Consider the following 16,237-nt stretch of genomic DNA (forward strand, 5'->3'; position numbering starts at 1 on the left):
AAACAATCAGGACCATTGCTGAGGAGACTGGCCACACAATAGCACCAATCATGAAGGGAAAGCTGTTTTTCTAGTATTAACAACAACATAAATACAGATTTTAGAATATTAAAGTGTCTCCAGCGTTGTTTATAACTTTTATGCAGATTAAGAGGAGTAAAATTAGGAGCATGCTCTTTGCAACAGGAAGCAAAGTGCTTCTAGGAAATGTTAGTCATTTTATCAAACACTGACAAAGACTGTCACGGGACAAAAGAAGTCTTGTGAATTTTAGTGCAATTTATTTTAAAATAATTAGATTGAGGGATAAAATGTAGCTTGGCCTTTATTTATTAATATGACCTGGAATTATCTTCTAAGCTTTAACAAGCAATCTGCCTTAGATTTATAAAATAAGGAAGAAAGACGGGATTGACGTGTTACTTTAACACAAACATAAAGTATTTAAAGCAATGTCAGAGAGGACAGCAGAGGACAGTGAACTAGCCAGAGCATAGCACAGCCAGTAAAAGATGAAGGTTAGAGCACTACGAGCCGAGCGACACAGTTAACGTGTCAGATGGTGTTGGGAGTTGACCGAGTAACATTACCGACAGCGTGGACTCCAGGGAGCCGGACGACTGGGTGTCTCGGCTGCACCGGCTCTTGGAGCGGAGCCGAGGCGAGGAGGAAGGGGATCCAGTGAAGGATAGAGGGTCTTGACGGGGCTGGTGCTCCTCTGAATGCTCCAGGTCATAACCGTATGACGAAGGGGTCTCATTGTACGGAGCCTCTGTGAGAAACAGTCAAACAAAGGACAAGGGATCACATGGTGTCATTAAGATATTAAATCCTGCAGTAAACACAAAGATTCATCATGGGGAATGTTGCAATCTTTCACATTATTTTCAGTTGGTAATCTAATACACGATCAAGATCCAATAGTGGGTCACATGATTAACCTCTTAACCTACAGTTTCCCTTTTTCTCACTTAAGTGGTAAGGAAAATCATATTTCACGCTGTCTGACAGTATAATATATACATATTCTGTATTCTGATCTATTTTAAGATGCCATAGTGTTTTCATGAATTACTTTGAGATAATGCATCAAGATATCATAACATCAGGGGCATGTAATATGCGAAAGGCATTGCTCATAATGAAAAATACATTGTCAACAGACTGCAGTCCCTCTCTGCTTCACTGAGTGTTTTATCGTCTTTCAACTCATCGTTTTGGTTTTACAACTTTTTAATATTCTGGTTCACTGCTCTGATCGCTGTTGTTTCCAATAACAGTCGACAGCTGTTTTCAGAGTATATATTGATACCAACAGCTCCATACAAAGATAGCAACTGGTATCAACCCAAAAATTGCTGCAACAACCCATGACACACAATCGAGCATGAGAATGGCCATCGTATACCTCCATCACCTTCTATACTTTAAACTTTGAAAATCTGAATAGGGGGGAGTGGAAGAGATCATTACCTAATATTGTGGCTCTGACTTGTACTTTTAAGACTTTTACTATCTCAGTTGATATTGTGCTGGTACATATTCATATATGAATTAATGTTTCATTCAATTACCACAAACTTACTGATATACCACAAACCTGGGGGAGTATTCTAGGACTCAGGTACTGGTTGGTTTCTGGGGCTGCAGTTAAAATATAACGAAGCTGCTATTTGTGGCCTGCCTTGAGCACCGTACACATGAGCAAGTAAAGGCATCTAGGAACTTAAATAAAGTACAGACTGCAGGAGGAACAAGGGCCCGAGCTCATTTTTGTCCCAGATTGTACTAGTGCAGTAATCCAGACGTGATTTTGTCCATTCTGTATAAGCCTGACATTTCAGAAAATAAGTCATGACAACACAGCCCGAAAGAGAACATGCAGGTCTAACAGCAGCTAATACAACCAGTATTTTCAGTTAACAAAAAACTATGAGCAGCAGTAAGGATTTTACTGTCATTTGTCTTTATATCAAATCCTCTTTTAACCTTCATAAACCTGTGACCTGCACAAATCTCCCACGCAGCCTGTGCCAGCCACAGAAGGATCGTGCCAGGCGAGCGGATAAGCCTGGGAAATAGCAGGGGCAAACACACACCCTCTGCTCATGCCAGCCTTGTTGCGCGCTACTTCGGCTGAGTGTTTTCAGGATCACAGAGAATGTGAAAAGCTCTACTGGAACTTGGTATGATGTTCACTTGGTGTGTTTGCTACATACAGAGGTCCTAAAGCTCAAATGATAGTAGAGTTCCTCCTTTGTCAGAGATGTCAGAGACCTACTTTCATGTTTTACACGTTGCTGGAAGTATGACATCATGTTTACATGTGAACATGTGCCAGAAAAACATGTGTAACAAGTGAGAAATATACGTTGCGCCCTGTGATTTCAAACATTTTAGACACTCTGAAGATGGGGATCAACTTGCCTTGCATCCTGTAATTACTGTCAGCCACCCCTGACTCATCACCTATCATCGTTATTATCGTCATTATTGTCGTCAAGGATGTGGCCGGCGAAAGATACGGAGCGGCGATCTTGAAGAGGCGGCGATAAAAAAATAAATAAAGCAGACAATAGAACAGTCTAGCAATCTGGAGTCAGGTACGCTAAGAAGAGGCTAGAAAAGCGGTTCACCTCAGCTCGAAAACAGGAAAGAGAGGATTCCGGAAACCGGGGGCGGTTAAAGCCGAGTCACCCTGGAGAGGCCTGGAAGACAGGCGCACTGACAGGATGACATCCACCGAGGCCGTGACAAAAGACTCGCACAAACACACTGGGCCCAGCAGAGAGGGAGAGAACTGTATTGACTGCTAGGGGAAGAGACTACTGCAAGCCAAACAGCTTCAGAGCGCAGGGGAATGTGAAAGGCCACCCTGTGTTCCAGTGAGATTATACATCAGCCCAAGCACTGGATGAATAACACATCCTCTCTCGGGGCAGCGGCCTCAGAGCCACAAACTATCTCCTTCAAGGGGAAAAAGAAACAACCACAGCTTAAAAAACACAAGGAGTAAGGAGGAGGATTTAAAACGTGTTCTCGAGTCTTAAATACCGAGCTATTTGTGCTTTTTATAGGGGACATTTTTAAAAGCACAGGACTATCTTGGCTGCGGCAGTGTGAGAAAGTGGACATCACAATAGATTCTCGGTAAAAAAAAAAGGCGTTGTTCTTGCGATCACAAGGGTCGCCGCTGAGGAAGTGTCCAGGCAGCTCTGTCCGGAAAATTCAGCAATTCATCTGCTTCAGAGCGGAAACAGGCTTTCAGCACAAGGTCATCTTTTCACAAACAGCCCCCCCTCTCCCACTTCTAACACACATGTTCATGTACGCACACGGCCGTCGTATTTATACGCATTCGTGCAATTGAACTACATTTACACAGAAATGGTAACTCAAACTCAAGTCTATTGAACTATTTTTTACATTTTTTTCTTAAGGCCCCGTCCTTATTGATTGATTCTTCTCTGCAGCACTTGTTTTTCTTGTCTTTTGTTTGTCCCTATTGTGAACCTGTTTGTAACCTTTCTTAAAAAGAGCTGAACAAATAAACTCAAATGGAGACTGCTCTTTAACAACCTCAAACTACCTGCAGGACCCATGTATGAGTAAACCTGGACCAATACTGGACATTTGAAGATAATAACAGGGATTTCAAATGATATATTGCAGCTTTTTTTTTAACATAAACACATAATTCATAATAACCCTTTAATGTGGTTATTAAACAGATGTGACCAAGATGCATACCGATTTAACCTGACGGGCCAGATGGTTTGTTACACGGGACCGTCTGAGAGGTCGTAAATGGAAACAGGCACTTTCAGAAGATACTTTGCAGGTGATTGGATGAACCATCTGTCCAACACTATCTATCTCGTGAGGCGGCTGGATTCACAACGCTGATTGGTCCAAACCACCGGTGGATCGGGCACAAGCACATAACTTCAATCTCGACAAGGCCGCTGTTATGATCTCACAAATCCAACCTATACAACCAAACTATATTAATACTAGCTTATAATAAATATTACATGTGGTTCTACACTTTCTCAAAGTTATCCTTTTAAGAACATCTCTGGCCTTCGTTAGCTTTCACTTCTTGTGACTTGCCAATATTAATACTAACAGTCAGTTTTCCATTTGCTTACTTACTCAATTTAAGAGAACCTATAATAGTCCATAACAGGTGGCAGGTTTTGATACTATAAGCCGAACATCAGAGAAGAAACAATATTATTTCCTTGTTTCCTCTCTGCAGTAACTAAATAACTGATCATTTGGTTTATAATACAAAATATCACACAGCTCGAGGGTGCAAAGCTGTCCTGGCACTTGTGTCCTCACTGTGCCATACCCAGCTAGCAGCAGCTTAAAATGGTTTCGACTGTGCAATAGAGCTGTAATAAATACATTCTAATGACATTACATAAGATTTGCTGAGTCCAACAGCTGTGGTTGTGAGCCGTACAGAGCTGTGGCTCAGAGGGAAGCAGATTTTGCTTTGGACTATCTCTGAACTCTGTAATTCTGTGTTTTTCAAGAATTTCATTTGACTGTATTTCCACGAGCCTGCAATATTACAGATCTCAGATTAATGCAAATTTTAAAAAAACAAAAGATTTTTGTTGGAATTACCTTTTAATGCTAAATTCATTAATACACAGTGTGTTTGACTTTCCCACACTGCAACCCTGAGCGCACCACCTAAAAATAGATATATAAGGACAAGGCCAAACAACTGGCTCGTAGTTCTCCCATCTCCTGGAGAATAATTAGTCATCCTGAAACACTTTTCCTTCCTGCAGCATGTAAACAAAAGCCATGTTCAGAGGACCATGACAACAGTTTAATGCAGGGCTCATGCTGGATGCCCTATTGATGACAAAGCAAAGACCCCTAATCCTAATCCATAGAGATGAACTATCCCACGATAAACAGCCGGAGGGAGGCCGACAGATGTGCAGCTGAGAGTGTTAGAGAATCAGAGACTCACTATCACAGGAATAATCATGTGGTGTTATTTGACTGTGCAGGAGACCAACATACAGTATCAAACGTTGCCTCAGGGTTCCTCTGAGTTTGGGTGAGCCAAATGTTGTTCTGGAAACAACCACAAAGAAGACTTTGAAATCAGATACACAGACTTTGACCTATCTGGACTGGTCAAATGCACCAGAGATAAAATATCAATTCTGTTTGACTGATGGAGGGAATTACCAGAAATAAATTTTAAAAAGAGCAAAGCGATCTATTGATCCAGCCCAGAAAAAGCTGGAACTAGAATAGAGGCATCGATAATTCACCATGTCACCAGTGGGAAAAGGGGGCAAGCTTTTTCTGGTAATGCTCTGACAAAGCGAAACGATCAGAGCCCACTTATCTCTCCCCACTTTGCGATATTGATCCCACATAAAGACCAGTCAATGGAGAGAACTGAGGTCCTGTTCTCACCTTGGTCTGGACCACATTTGGCCACATTCTTTTAGCAGTGTGTACATGACTGTGTCCTGGGCCACACTGAGGGACCGCCTACCCAAACTGATGTCCTCTGTGTCATATTAAAATGTGAAACAACAAGAAGAGGCCACAACAGGCTAAATGGATTCTCGTGGATGGAGTACACACGAAACATGCTGTCTGATTTACATTTGGGCCAAAGAGTTTTAATTTTGCCCTTGCTCCAAGGCCATTGCACACTTCTTTTTCCTCTTTTAATTTTCAGCAGACTAGGTACAGTAACTGCATCGCTGCCTCCCACCAGTTAAAAACAGCAATGCATTTGATCTTTACAAACAGAAATGATGTACATGTTTTTATTTTCCACACTCGTGGATACACATTGTAATGCCAGGTGTGAAGTGACACACTTAGAGCTGTCCACTTGTGATCAGATCACCCCAGACACATGTTAATGTCAGGTGTAAATAAGGCCTTGGATCGCAAGCTCCCAAAAATAAACACCACATAGCAAATGTGTTGATTGATCCAGCTCAGAAAGTGCTAGAACTGAAATTTAAGCATCTATAATTTAACATAGAGGGGGAAAAAAAGGTACGATGAAGGACAGCCTTTCTGTCGCCTCTCTAATGGTTGTATAGATCTGTACAGAAAAGTTGCACCTTTTGAAATAGCAGCAGAAAATGCCAATGTGAGATGTTGTTAAAAGCTCAGCACCACTTTATAGCTCCAGCAAATGGATGCTCCTCCTGACTGTGTGGTCACTGGGGAAACAGCAGTGGCAGAGAGACAAAACTGAGGGGAACTGGTTGAAGGGCAATGGTTTTTCAAACACTGGACATGAGTGACCCTGCCCTGTGGCCCTTGTAGTTTTCCTCACTTTATGCCAAGTAGAAAAATCTAAATAGATTTATCTGTAATGCACTTCATATTGGCTCGATGATGACATTTAGACTACTAAGAGTCTACTTGAATCCCAACCACTTCTGAGGAGGGACTCACAGCAGACCATGTATGGATGATTAGTGAAGTGGTACTCACTTCATGTCATCACCACATGGGTTGTTTTTCTTCTTCCTAACAAACTAACAGTTTACAGCCACACTAGCTGCTCTGTGACGGTGTACGGGAAGACAGAGCGCTGCTTTGAGCTAAATGCTAATATATCCGCCTGCTAACTTACTCACCATAACAATATGCTAAAAGTATATGTATGCCAAAGCACAGATGAGGCTGAAGGGAATGACAATTAGTTTTGCAGGTATGTCGACATAAACCAACATTTTGGACACAGTTTTAAACCTGCTGAAGAAAAGTCAGGGATCACCAAAGTTATTGGACCCTGAGGGAAACGCAAATGTGTGCACCACATTTCATGGTAATAAATCTGATAGTTGTCAAGATATTTCACTCAAATCCATAAATGAGAACCTCATGGTGGCTCTACAGGTTTTCTCCTCTGGACACATGGACTTTTAATTTCGTAGCAATCCATCACATAGTTGATGTGATATCTCAGTCTGGACTGAAATTGTGGATCGACAACTGACATACCAAGTCATGCCACTAGCATGACAAAAATTTGCAGCCGCCAAACCCATCCTGAGATTACTTACATGAAGTCACAAAGCATTTCCGGAGCCACAGAACACATTACACACAACTGTTTTCACAAGCTGTGTAGTACTCACTGAGAGTAGGGAATTGACTTTGACATGTAAAATGGTCGGTTTGCTCCTTTAACCTCTTTGCTATAACTAGAGCATATGTTATGGCGAATGCAGACACCGGCTGTGCGTTTTGGCAAACTGTAAAATTGTTAGCCAACACATCATCATCATCATCACATCATGGGCCATCTGATGTGTCTGCTGGAGCGGGAGGCCCTTTAACCACATAGCCAGCGGAGGTAGTGAGGCCCACCAGCACGTGCCTCTGATCTGTTGTAGGGCAGCCTAAAATTAGTGCCAGTCAATGAACAGTGTCGGTCAGAAGTGGGCCGCCCAGCCCAGCACACCTACTAATCAGTGTGTGTCGAAATAGCTCCGGGTGGTCAGGCTACTGGTTGTAATGTGCTGCATAACAGCAAGAATCAAAGTCCAATAATTGTTCCAGTCTGTGGAAATAAACACAGACAATGGAGCACATGAACACATTGGCTACACACAGATGTATTGACGCATCAGCATGTCTAATATGGAACAGTAACTGTTTAGTTTTATTTGGCCAAAACTAATTAATTATTCTCATCTCAATACTTTGGAAAGCATATTATTTATACTGGAGTCTAGCCTGTTCAGCCTTACACTCTCAGTAGTTTTATAGTGAACATAATAATATCTGCTGACAGGGATTATGACCGTGAAACATCACAGTGACCTCCAGGTATTATCAAATATTCATTAACATGTCTGAATGGAATTAAATATTAGTGAACAGACCTCACCTGATGTGCTTTAATGTGATTGGCTCGGTCGTAATCTGCCCAGAAACACACAGCACACGTTCACATTTGACGAGACGGTTTTACGCTAACAGTGTGTGTAGGCCCCCGCAATGAACATATCAAATAATCACAGATTTAGAAATGTATTTGATTTCTATTGATGTCATCTGAGGCTCTGGGGAGGCTTTGTGAAACCTAAAAAAAAAAATAATGCCTGATGATGTCAACAAGTTTATCTCAGCTTTGATACGATCATATTTAACGAAAATCGCGTGTTACAAATTGGGAACTGGAGTTGTCTGAGAAAGTAACCCCTGGTGATGTCATGGTGATGTTATCGGGGGTTACGTGGCCTTAGGCTTGGAGACCACTAATTTACAACAGGAAGGTTCACTTAAAAAATGGAGCAGTCGAGTTTGAAAGAAATGGGTATTTACCAGGAAAACAGGGTCTAATAAAAAAGGACGCAATCAATATGCATTGTGGGGAATGTAGTATCCAGTGTTTTTTGGAGATTGACCAGAACTAAGGATATTTTTGGATAATTCGGCCTCTCCTTGTTCAATTTGGACCATTTTTTATAAATCTGTGTCTTGGAAGTTCCCCAGTGTTATCAGTGAATCGCTAAACTTCCAGAGTACCTTTTTTAGCTTATCACAAAATCATTTAAAGAATTTAGTCTTCGTTATCAGGACATTTACTTTCCTCATTCCTTCACGTTGACAGGAGAGAACGTTTGTCTGAAAAAGACTCTGCTGACCGCTGCCACAACAAGCTCCACAGGTCAGGCTTGTTGTGAGAGAGGTGAACTCATACAACACTTAACATTTCATTAGCCGTTTCCCTCCACACCCCGCAAGCAGCTGAGACATTCCATAAACACTTGGCCTGCCAGCCAGCAGCACAGAGGGCCCTTTGAGCGGGACCAGGGAGGGGAGCTGTGACTGCAGGACCGGAGGGGCTGAGGCCGAGCACGAGGGAGGATCACTGAGCCGGGGGAGGCCCGCAGGCTCATAAACATGCCAAAGATGTTTTTTTTCTATTAAGGTTTATCTACGGGACATGAGTGTATGTTAGTATGTGAATAGTGGATATAATTGGGGGATCTAGCTTGAACAGTCCCGCATAGTTTTTAAACAAGTGTTTTTGTTCTGTTTTCTGATAGGGAGGAACAAAAAGGCTATTCATGGCTTTTACTGTGAGAGCAGCTGGCCTGGTGTAGTGATGGCCTGCCAGCTTTTGACCACTTTGCCCAGTACACTGCACAGAAGAACAGGTGTCTTACTTACACACATATACACACACATACACTTGGCTGCCCTCGAGGGCTGCCAGCACTTCCTCCTGTAGGCTTACATTTACTCTAGGAAAGGGAGAGGCTGAATTCTTTAGCTTCCTTGACCACTAAACCTCAGATGTTGATATCCAGGTACAATGATAGGCCTTTTTCTGGGCTTCCTTATGGGAACTCAAATATTCATGAGTCTGCAATTAGCAAGGAGTGCGAACCAGTTCTGTCTCCTGCTGAGGCAGCAAGCGGTGCCAACCTCTGGACTGAGGCCAAGACATTCAGACAGACTTCATCACCTTTCAGACAGACACTTTCTATTAATGTCACAGCCATCCCAGACAGACCTGTCTACCTACAGAAACTGTGCCATATCCTGGCTGAGGCAGGCTCTGCTAAATGCATCCTAAAAGATAATCTGCTGATTTTTGCAGAAAGATTATAATCAAGGTAATGGGACATTTATTATTCCCCTTTTGGCTGACCATGTCCTCTATGCCCTTTCACCGTCATACATTAACCAAGAGACAGACTACACACCGGACCGTTCTCTAGCCACAACACAAAGCCGTGGCCACAGGCATGTCACAATGATGATGATAATTAATTATGGCAAAATAGACCCATCAGAAGGTTGGCCTCCTTAAAGGCCCACTGCTAATCAGCAGCTCTATTCACAGCCAGGCTTGACAATTGGCCTAGATAACCAGAAACAAGGAGACAACACTCATTCTTCTATTCATAGAAAAAGTCCCTTGAGATGTGTCAATTTTAGACGGACCATTTCACTAAAATTACACGTAGCGATGTAGCAGAGTAGCAGAGCAGGACAAGTGCAGGTTTGTTTTTGGCGGTTAGTAGGTGTTTCTAACGGTAAGTCAGTCATTTTTCCCAGGCACCGACACACTGCCACCATGCCAGACATTAAAAACACTGACACGCGAAAGCAGCAGGGACCACGTCAATCCTCCGTCTGCTGAAGCATTCACATATTCCATGACAGGTCGCAGAACACAAATACACCAAATACACCGAAGAGATCAGAAAGTCTAATTTAGGTGTAACCACTGACATACACTGTTTATTGTACCGTACAGCTTTTAAAGCCTTGTATAATAGTTGCTCAACTAACTGGAGCACAAAGTGTCCAAGCAAACAAAACCGAGATTCAGTTAGCTTTATTAAGAGCATTTTAATAGATTGTAGTGAATGACGCAGTGCTTTATGATGAATGCAAAAAAAACCGACCTTTCCCTAAAAGTCACTAACCACAACAAAGAGCGGTTTATTGCAAAAAAAAAAACTTGCCTGAAACCAACTCCCTGCCTGAGGCCTAATCCGGCAACGTGCACAGTAATGTTATTACAACATCAGAAAATAAATCCAGACTGCTGGTAATCCACAAAGCAAAGGTCCACATGAAACAGCTGTGCCTTTATGTCAGCAACAAGTCTCCCTGGGACAAAAGCTACAGCTTCAGGCTCTGCAACATTTTTTCTAGTATGTGCCGAACTGGACAATGTACAGTTAAGATATAAAGAAGAGGTAAATGCTTTAGACAGTGGTGTAACAGGAAGTAAAGCTGTGTTTATAGAAGTTACACCTTAGCTTTTGCAACATTTTATAACACTATGTGTCAAACAGGACAATGTACAGTAAAGATAGAAATAAGTTATACATGCTTTAAACATGGTGTAACACTAAGTACAGCAGTTTCAAAGCAATATATATCTAAAGTTTGCTAACATTAACTAATACTAAACTGGTCATACCATACCAAGTAGGCTATGGCTGGCACAATTTAAGTTCTGAGTGTGCTGAATTGAGCAAGGGTGTGTTTTATTGCTTATGAGTTCAACTTTTGACTTGAAAGGGCAAGCATGTGCTAGTCTGTGTTATCCATCCTCTATAAAATCTTAATAATATCCTCTGTTAGAGATTGTTGTGTACCATTCGGACAGTCAGCGTTCTCTGTGAAAGTCACAATTCAGTGAAATCCTACCTGTTGAAATGAAGGCCAGCAGCTCTATCAGTACTTTAAAAGCAAATTTTAAAAAGTCTGTTAAAAGCTAACCGCTGACTCTACATTTTATCTCATGTATGCAAATAATCTTGTCAAGCTTACATTTATCATGTGTAGTTGTGGGTTTGTGTAACTTTATATTATGTGTCCTGTCTGTCTTTACTTTGTACTGTTCTCTTACTGCATGTGTTTTATTTGTGATCTGCTGAAGAAAATGAGACATACACATACATGTATGTTTAACACTGTAAATGGCCCTTTACAAATAAAACAGATACGTAAATAAATAGAGGGGAACATTGATTTTTACGCAAGGTCTGTTTACTAGTCGCTGGAACTACTACTCAGCCTGTGAAAACAGCTGTGTAATGAGTGTGAAAGTTCATTCTTCACGTTTGGAAATAGTCATTTGACCAATACAAAACCTTCACAGTCGTCATCTCCATGTCAACTGAGCAAACTACTGAGATGTGGCTGGAAGCTCTAGAAAAAGCTAGTAAGTGGACCTTGCATTAGCATGTCTTACTGAGAGTAATCCCCCTTGCATGATGTCATAGTGATGTTTTAGGCTTAGAGTCTACAAATTTATAAAGGATTTATTAACAGAAACCTGCATTACAGACTGGGGGCATGACTTTGAAATACAGGGCCATCACACAAGTGAAAGTGGGGATTTCCTTTCTTTTTTTTTTTCCTGTAGCACGTTGCAAAAGTCATTCGTATGCATCGTTTCTGATGCACTATGACTAAAAGCAATCAATTTGAGCGTTAAAAAAAAAAACCTTGACCAGAAACATTCTGACAGTGTGTCTGCTGTACTGAGTGACAAATGGCACAGTGGAATGACACGGACCCAGATCGAATGGATTTTGGACATTTCAGTCATCCGAGCAACGTGCTAGCTTACACTTCACGCTGATTATATCACAGAATATCTGCTTGTTTGTCACATGCTTTGTGTCAAGGAGCTTTCGACTGGATCACCTTATATAACAACACACTATTCTGCACATCTGCTTAATCTGACCCATACAGTGGATAACACTTTTTCTTTTTTTGGGGGGGGGGAGTAGAAGCAGACAATTTCCCCACTCCAATCCTAATACAGCCTCTGTATCCCAATCCCTCTTTGCTGAACATTTGGCTTCAACTCTTCCGCGTTACGAAATGGAAACAATACATGTCCTCGTGTGTCGTCCGCTTTGACGAACGTTCTTGCATAGAAACTCGCTCCCGCTTCTCCCTTCTGTCCTTGGCATTACAAAGTTGCCTCGACCACTCTCCTTATCCCACTTAACATTGTTTTATTGTTAACATGTCAATACTCTTTCACAGTGAGTGATTCCCCTATTGTGTTCACACATAACAACAGGAAACACTGACGGCTGGCGTTTTCATTGGAAGCTGCGTGACACACTTTAAGCCCCTCGATCTTCTTTTTTGAGGTAGTTAACGGGGCTTTTTTCCGTAACAAAGAGCCTCCCTAAATTTATCACGCTAGACAAACCCCTTTAAGTTAATTACTCAGCACCAAGGACAACAACACTGATGCGTCCTGACACGAAAACACTCAGGGTGGACAGGGCCGAGTGACTGGGAAGCCTGGGGGCAGCCACTGTCTCAGTCGGAGCATCTCTGTGAGAGTGCAAAGAGCAGAAGGGGGTGAAAAAGAGTAGGGCAGGCCTGCTCACAAAGGGTAAAGAAAAACACTGCTGAAAAGGAGCTGTAAAAAACCACTGGGTTACTGTTAAGAATCAGTGTTTGAAAAGTGCATCACGTCAGTTTAACCCTCTTGAAGGAAGCTTTTTTTTTTTTTTACAGGCCCCAACCTGGCAAAAACCTGTTTGGAACGTGTATTTTATGATTCACGCTGTGCCAGGATAATCATACTTAACAGGATAGAGTTAAAGTTCCTTAACAGGCTGCGAGGAGAGGAAATCATTCTCATTAATGTGACCAGAAGATACATTTGATCAAACCAGGCCTCTTTTTTTTATAACAACGTCACTTAAACTAGTTAAAACCCAATAAAATGACAATAAAACATGTCTTAAAGAGTAAAGTGCTTAATAATCCTGCTCCAGAAAACACTTTAGGATGGATTTAGTTTATCGGGTCAACATTTAGAGCTTCATTAAAGAGATTGAAGGTGCATTTTACACATCAGTGCCTTATTTTGGATCAAAGCCAGCCAGGGCAAGCTCAGACATCTTTTAGACAGTGATTAGAGAGGGTCTTTAATGTGCTTTTTACTGCTTTATCTTCATATCTCTGCCCATCAAAACTCTTTTTAATCTTTCACATGAAAAAGAGTTGATGAACATCTGTGTTATGTGGCATGCCATGCAGACCTACCCAGATCTCCTTGAACACTGCTGTGGTGAGAGGTCCTGCTGGACGTGGTGGAGTCCCCGTCACTGGGCCAGATCTGGCCTGTTTTACGGACTCCAATGATGGAGGCCTCGGATACCATCACCTGCTGCTTCAGACGCTTCTGAGACAGAGGTGTGGGAGGACTGCTGCTCTCAAAAGACTGCTGAGAGTGCTGTGAAGGTGAGCGGCTCTTCTCCCTGTACATCTGATAGGTGGTGGGACTAGGAGACACATGGCTGGACTGTCCAGAGGAGAAGTCTTCCTCGCTTGATGTTAAGTTCTCGTTGGAGCTGCAGTCCGGCGTGTAGCCTCCTCCAACGTCATCAAAGCTGCCGGGAGAGTAGGAACGCCTCGGCCAAGTGAGGTGAGCATCCTCCTCAATGCTGTGGTCCCTAATGTGGATGACTCGAGTGTCCCCCTCAGCCATAATCCCCCCAACATACACACTGGTGTAAGGCTGGCACTCCACTGAATGTCTCTCAGGCTTCCCCCCAGCGGAACGGATCATGCTGTCTTTCAGGAAGTGTGGGCTGACCTCCGCTTCGTCATATGAACCATTGTAGTTGTAGTTTCCCTCAGTGGACCTCCCTCTCTGAACAGCCTTGTTTATGTCCCCCGTGGCGGCTGACAGGTTCCCCGGCAAGGAGTGTAAGGACCTCTTACGCTCCATCTGCATGGCCTGAGAGCCAAGGGTGCTGATCTTGTCTGAGACCTCCCTGTCGTTGACTCTGACCAGCCCTCGCTCGAAATGGTACTCCATGTTTACATAGAAGGGTTTCTCCTGACCGCCCGTCACTGACAACCCTTTGCCATCACCAGCTGTGTGAGAGTTGGCTCTCCTGATGCGCTCAAAGTTGGACCTCAGCGCTGCCACTGAACCTGTGCCCAGTGGGATGTCAGGAATCTCTGAATCCGGACGGACTGGTGACACCCCGCCCATCTGTTTGGCTGGGGACGCACCATCCACTTCCGTCTCTGAATGTGGTTTACACCTCTCAGGCTTGCTGGGCACCCTCTGCTGCTCCTCCGCCGACACCTCATCCGTGTGGGACCTGTGGCTGTCCGGTCCACCAGGCAGGTCTCCATCACTCATCTGGGGCATCCTTTTAAATCCCCATCGCTGCCCGTCGTAAGACTTCCTCTCCTTTGCAAGCAGAGTCTGCAGGTAGATCATCCGAAAGCGCTCCTTGTTTACTTCCTTCTCCAAGTGTCTGATTGAAGACTTGCATTTGTCCAGTTCTTGTTCAATGTCCCCCATAGAGTTCAGCTCCATGCAAGGGGGATCAGACTCAGGGAACTGTGCTCTCCACGCCTCTACAAACCCAACGGGTTCAACCATTGTTATCACTGACATACACTATTCAATCAACTAACAACACAATACATTTCTAAAGCATGAACTGAACTTAACTGTCTATAACTTAAAGCTTCCATAGTGTTATAGAAAGTAAAGGAAAAGTGGTCTGCAGATTAAGGAAGGATCCACTTTATAAGAAAGAAAACCTGTTTAGTTCACAGTCTTTACTCACAAACACAGGCATAAAATCCTGCAGATGCAATCTCCACTTTCTCTTTTTACTCCTTTTGGAAGAGTCCGAGAAATATGAGGTTATCCTAGCTGTTGCACTTGATCCCTGCTCTCGCTCTCTCCTATTCTCTGGAGATCCTCTGGCTTCCTCTGTGTTTGGTGTCAGACTGACTCGCAGCTCCTTTGGCTCGTCGTCAACAGCAGTGAAGAGGAGGAGGAGGAGGAGGGGCTACATGGATGTGATTTAGGATCACATTTAAAAATCCTTCAAAAAATGATGAGGATTTCATCAAAAATAACGTTTCCAATCAGAGCAGATTTCCAGATAGAGTATGTAACACAATAAGAGAAAAAATCTAATACGCATAAATGATCACGAGGTAATGATACATGGAGATATAGAAGTAAACATATGGTTTGATAGAGAAGATAAACTGACACTTCTAAGGCAGAAAACGTCCAACGGCGTGGTGAACACGAAGGTTTCTTGGAGGAAAGTGTTGTATTGAGGCTTTTGTGGTTCAGGTGGATGAAGAAAAGCGAGATCCCGACTTTCAAAACAATCCTGTTGGTTAGTTTTTTTTTTTATATCCCTATGAGTAAACAGCTAATCTGTTTACTGTCCCACCTTACAGTTTAACAAGTATCTGTCTGACGCAGCATACTTGCCTTTCAGTATTGCTCTGTAAAGTCTGTTAAATCCTACCGAAGTCCATTGTGTTGTGTTGCAACTTGCAGCTGTGCAGTATGAGAAGATCGCCATCTGACGGTTCAATAGTTCACACTGACACAGCGGTGCGTTCATGTACAGCGGGCTGCATCTGCTGGACAAAATGTAACAGTGACTTTACAAGGCTTTGTACGCAGCTAAATGCAGTGTTTCAAAATTAAGGTACTGGTTATATATAGGCTATAATTATTATATTATATAATAATAAGACATTCGTTTCATTGTTAAGGGGTTAATCTGTGGAACAACTGTAGGCCTACTGGAGAAATGAAAACATGTAGAACACTGAGTAAGTTTAAACAGATCTTTAAAAATAACACTTTCGGCAGATAAAGAAAGGCTCAACAAAAATGCAATAATATGATTTGGAACAGATATTTTGAGTTGTG

General features: G+C 42.6%; 1 protein-coding gene across 2 annotated transcripts in view; it reads right to left on the bottom strand.

Annotated features, from left to right (window-relative positions):
• si:dkey-91m11.5 (PH_BCR_vertebrate and RhoGAP_Bcr domain-containing protein) overlaps positions 1 to 15,807 on the bottom strand; it is a 31,646-nt gene extending 15,839 nt beyond the window's left edge. Inside the window, exons 1-2 of one of the 2 annotated variants that reach the window (XM_062418286.1) lie at positions 13,573 to 15,807; positions 591 to 772 (exon numbers count right to left, since the gene is read on the bottom strand). In XM_062418286.1, coding sequence (XP_062274270.1) covers positions 591 to 772; positions 13,573 to 14,944 — 1,554 coding nt within the window. In that variant the 5' untranslated portion in view covers positions 14,945 to 15,807. Of the gene's footprint in view, positions 1 to 590; positions 773 to 13,572 lie in introns of those variants that run through there. The other variant, XM_062418287.1, reaches the window with a different exon arrangement.
• Between the last annotated feature and the right edge of the window lie 430 nt (positions 15,808 to 16,237).

This window comes from Scomber scombrus, chromosome 4 (assembly GCF_963691925.1).
Source record: "Scomber scombrus chromosome 4, fScoSco1.1, whole genome shotgun sequence".
Taxonomy (NCBI): domain Eukaryota; kingdom Metazoa; phylum Chordata; class Actinopteri; order Scombriformes; family Scombridae; genus Scomber; species Scomber scombrus.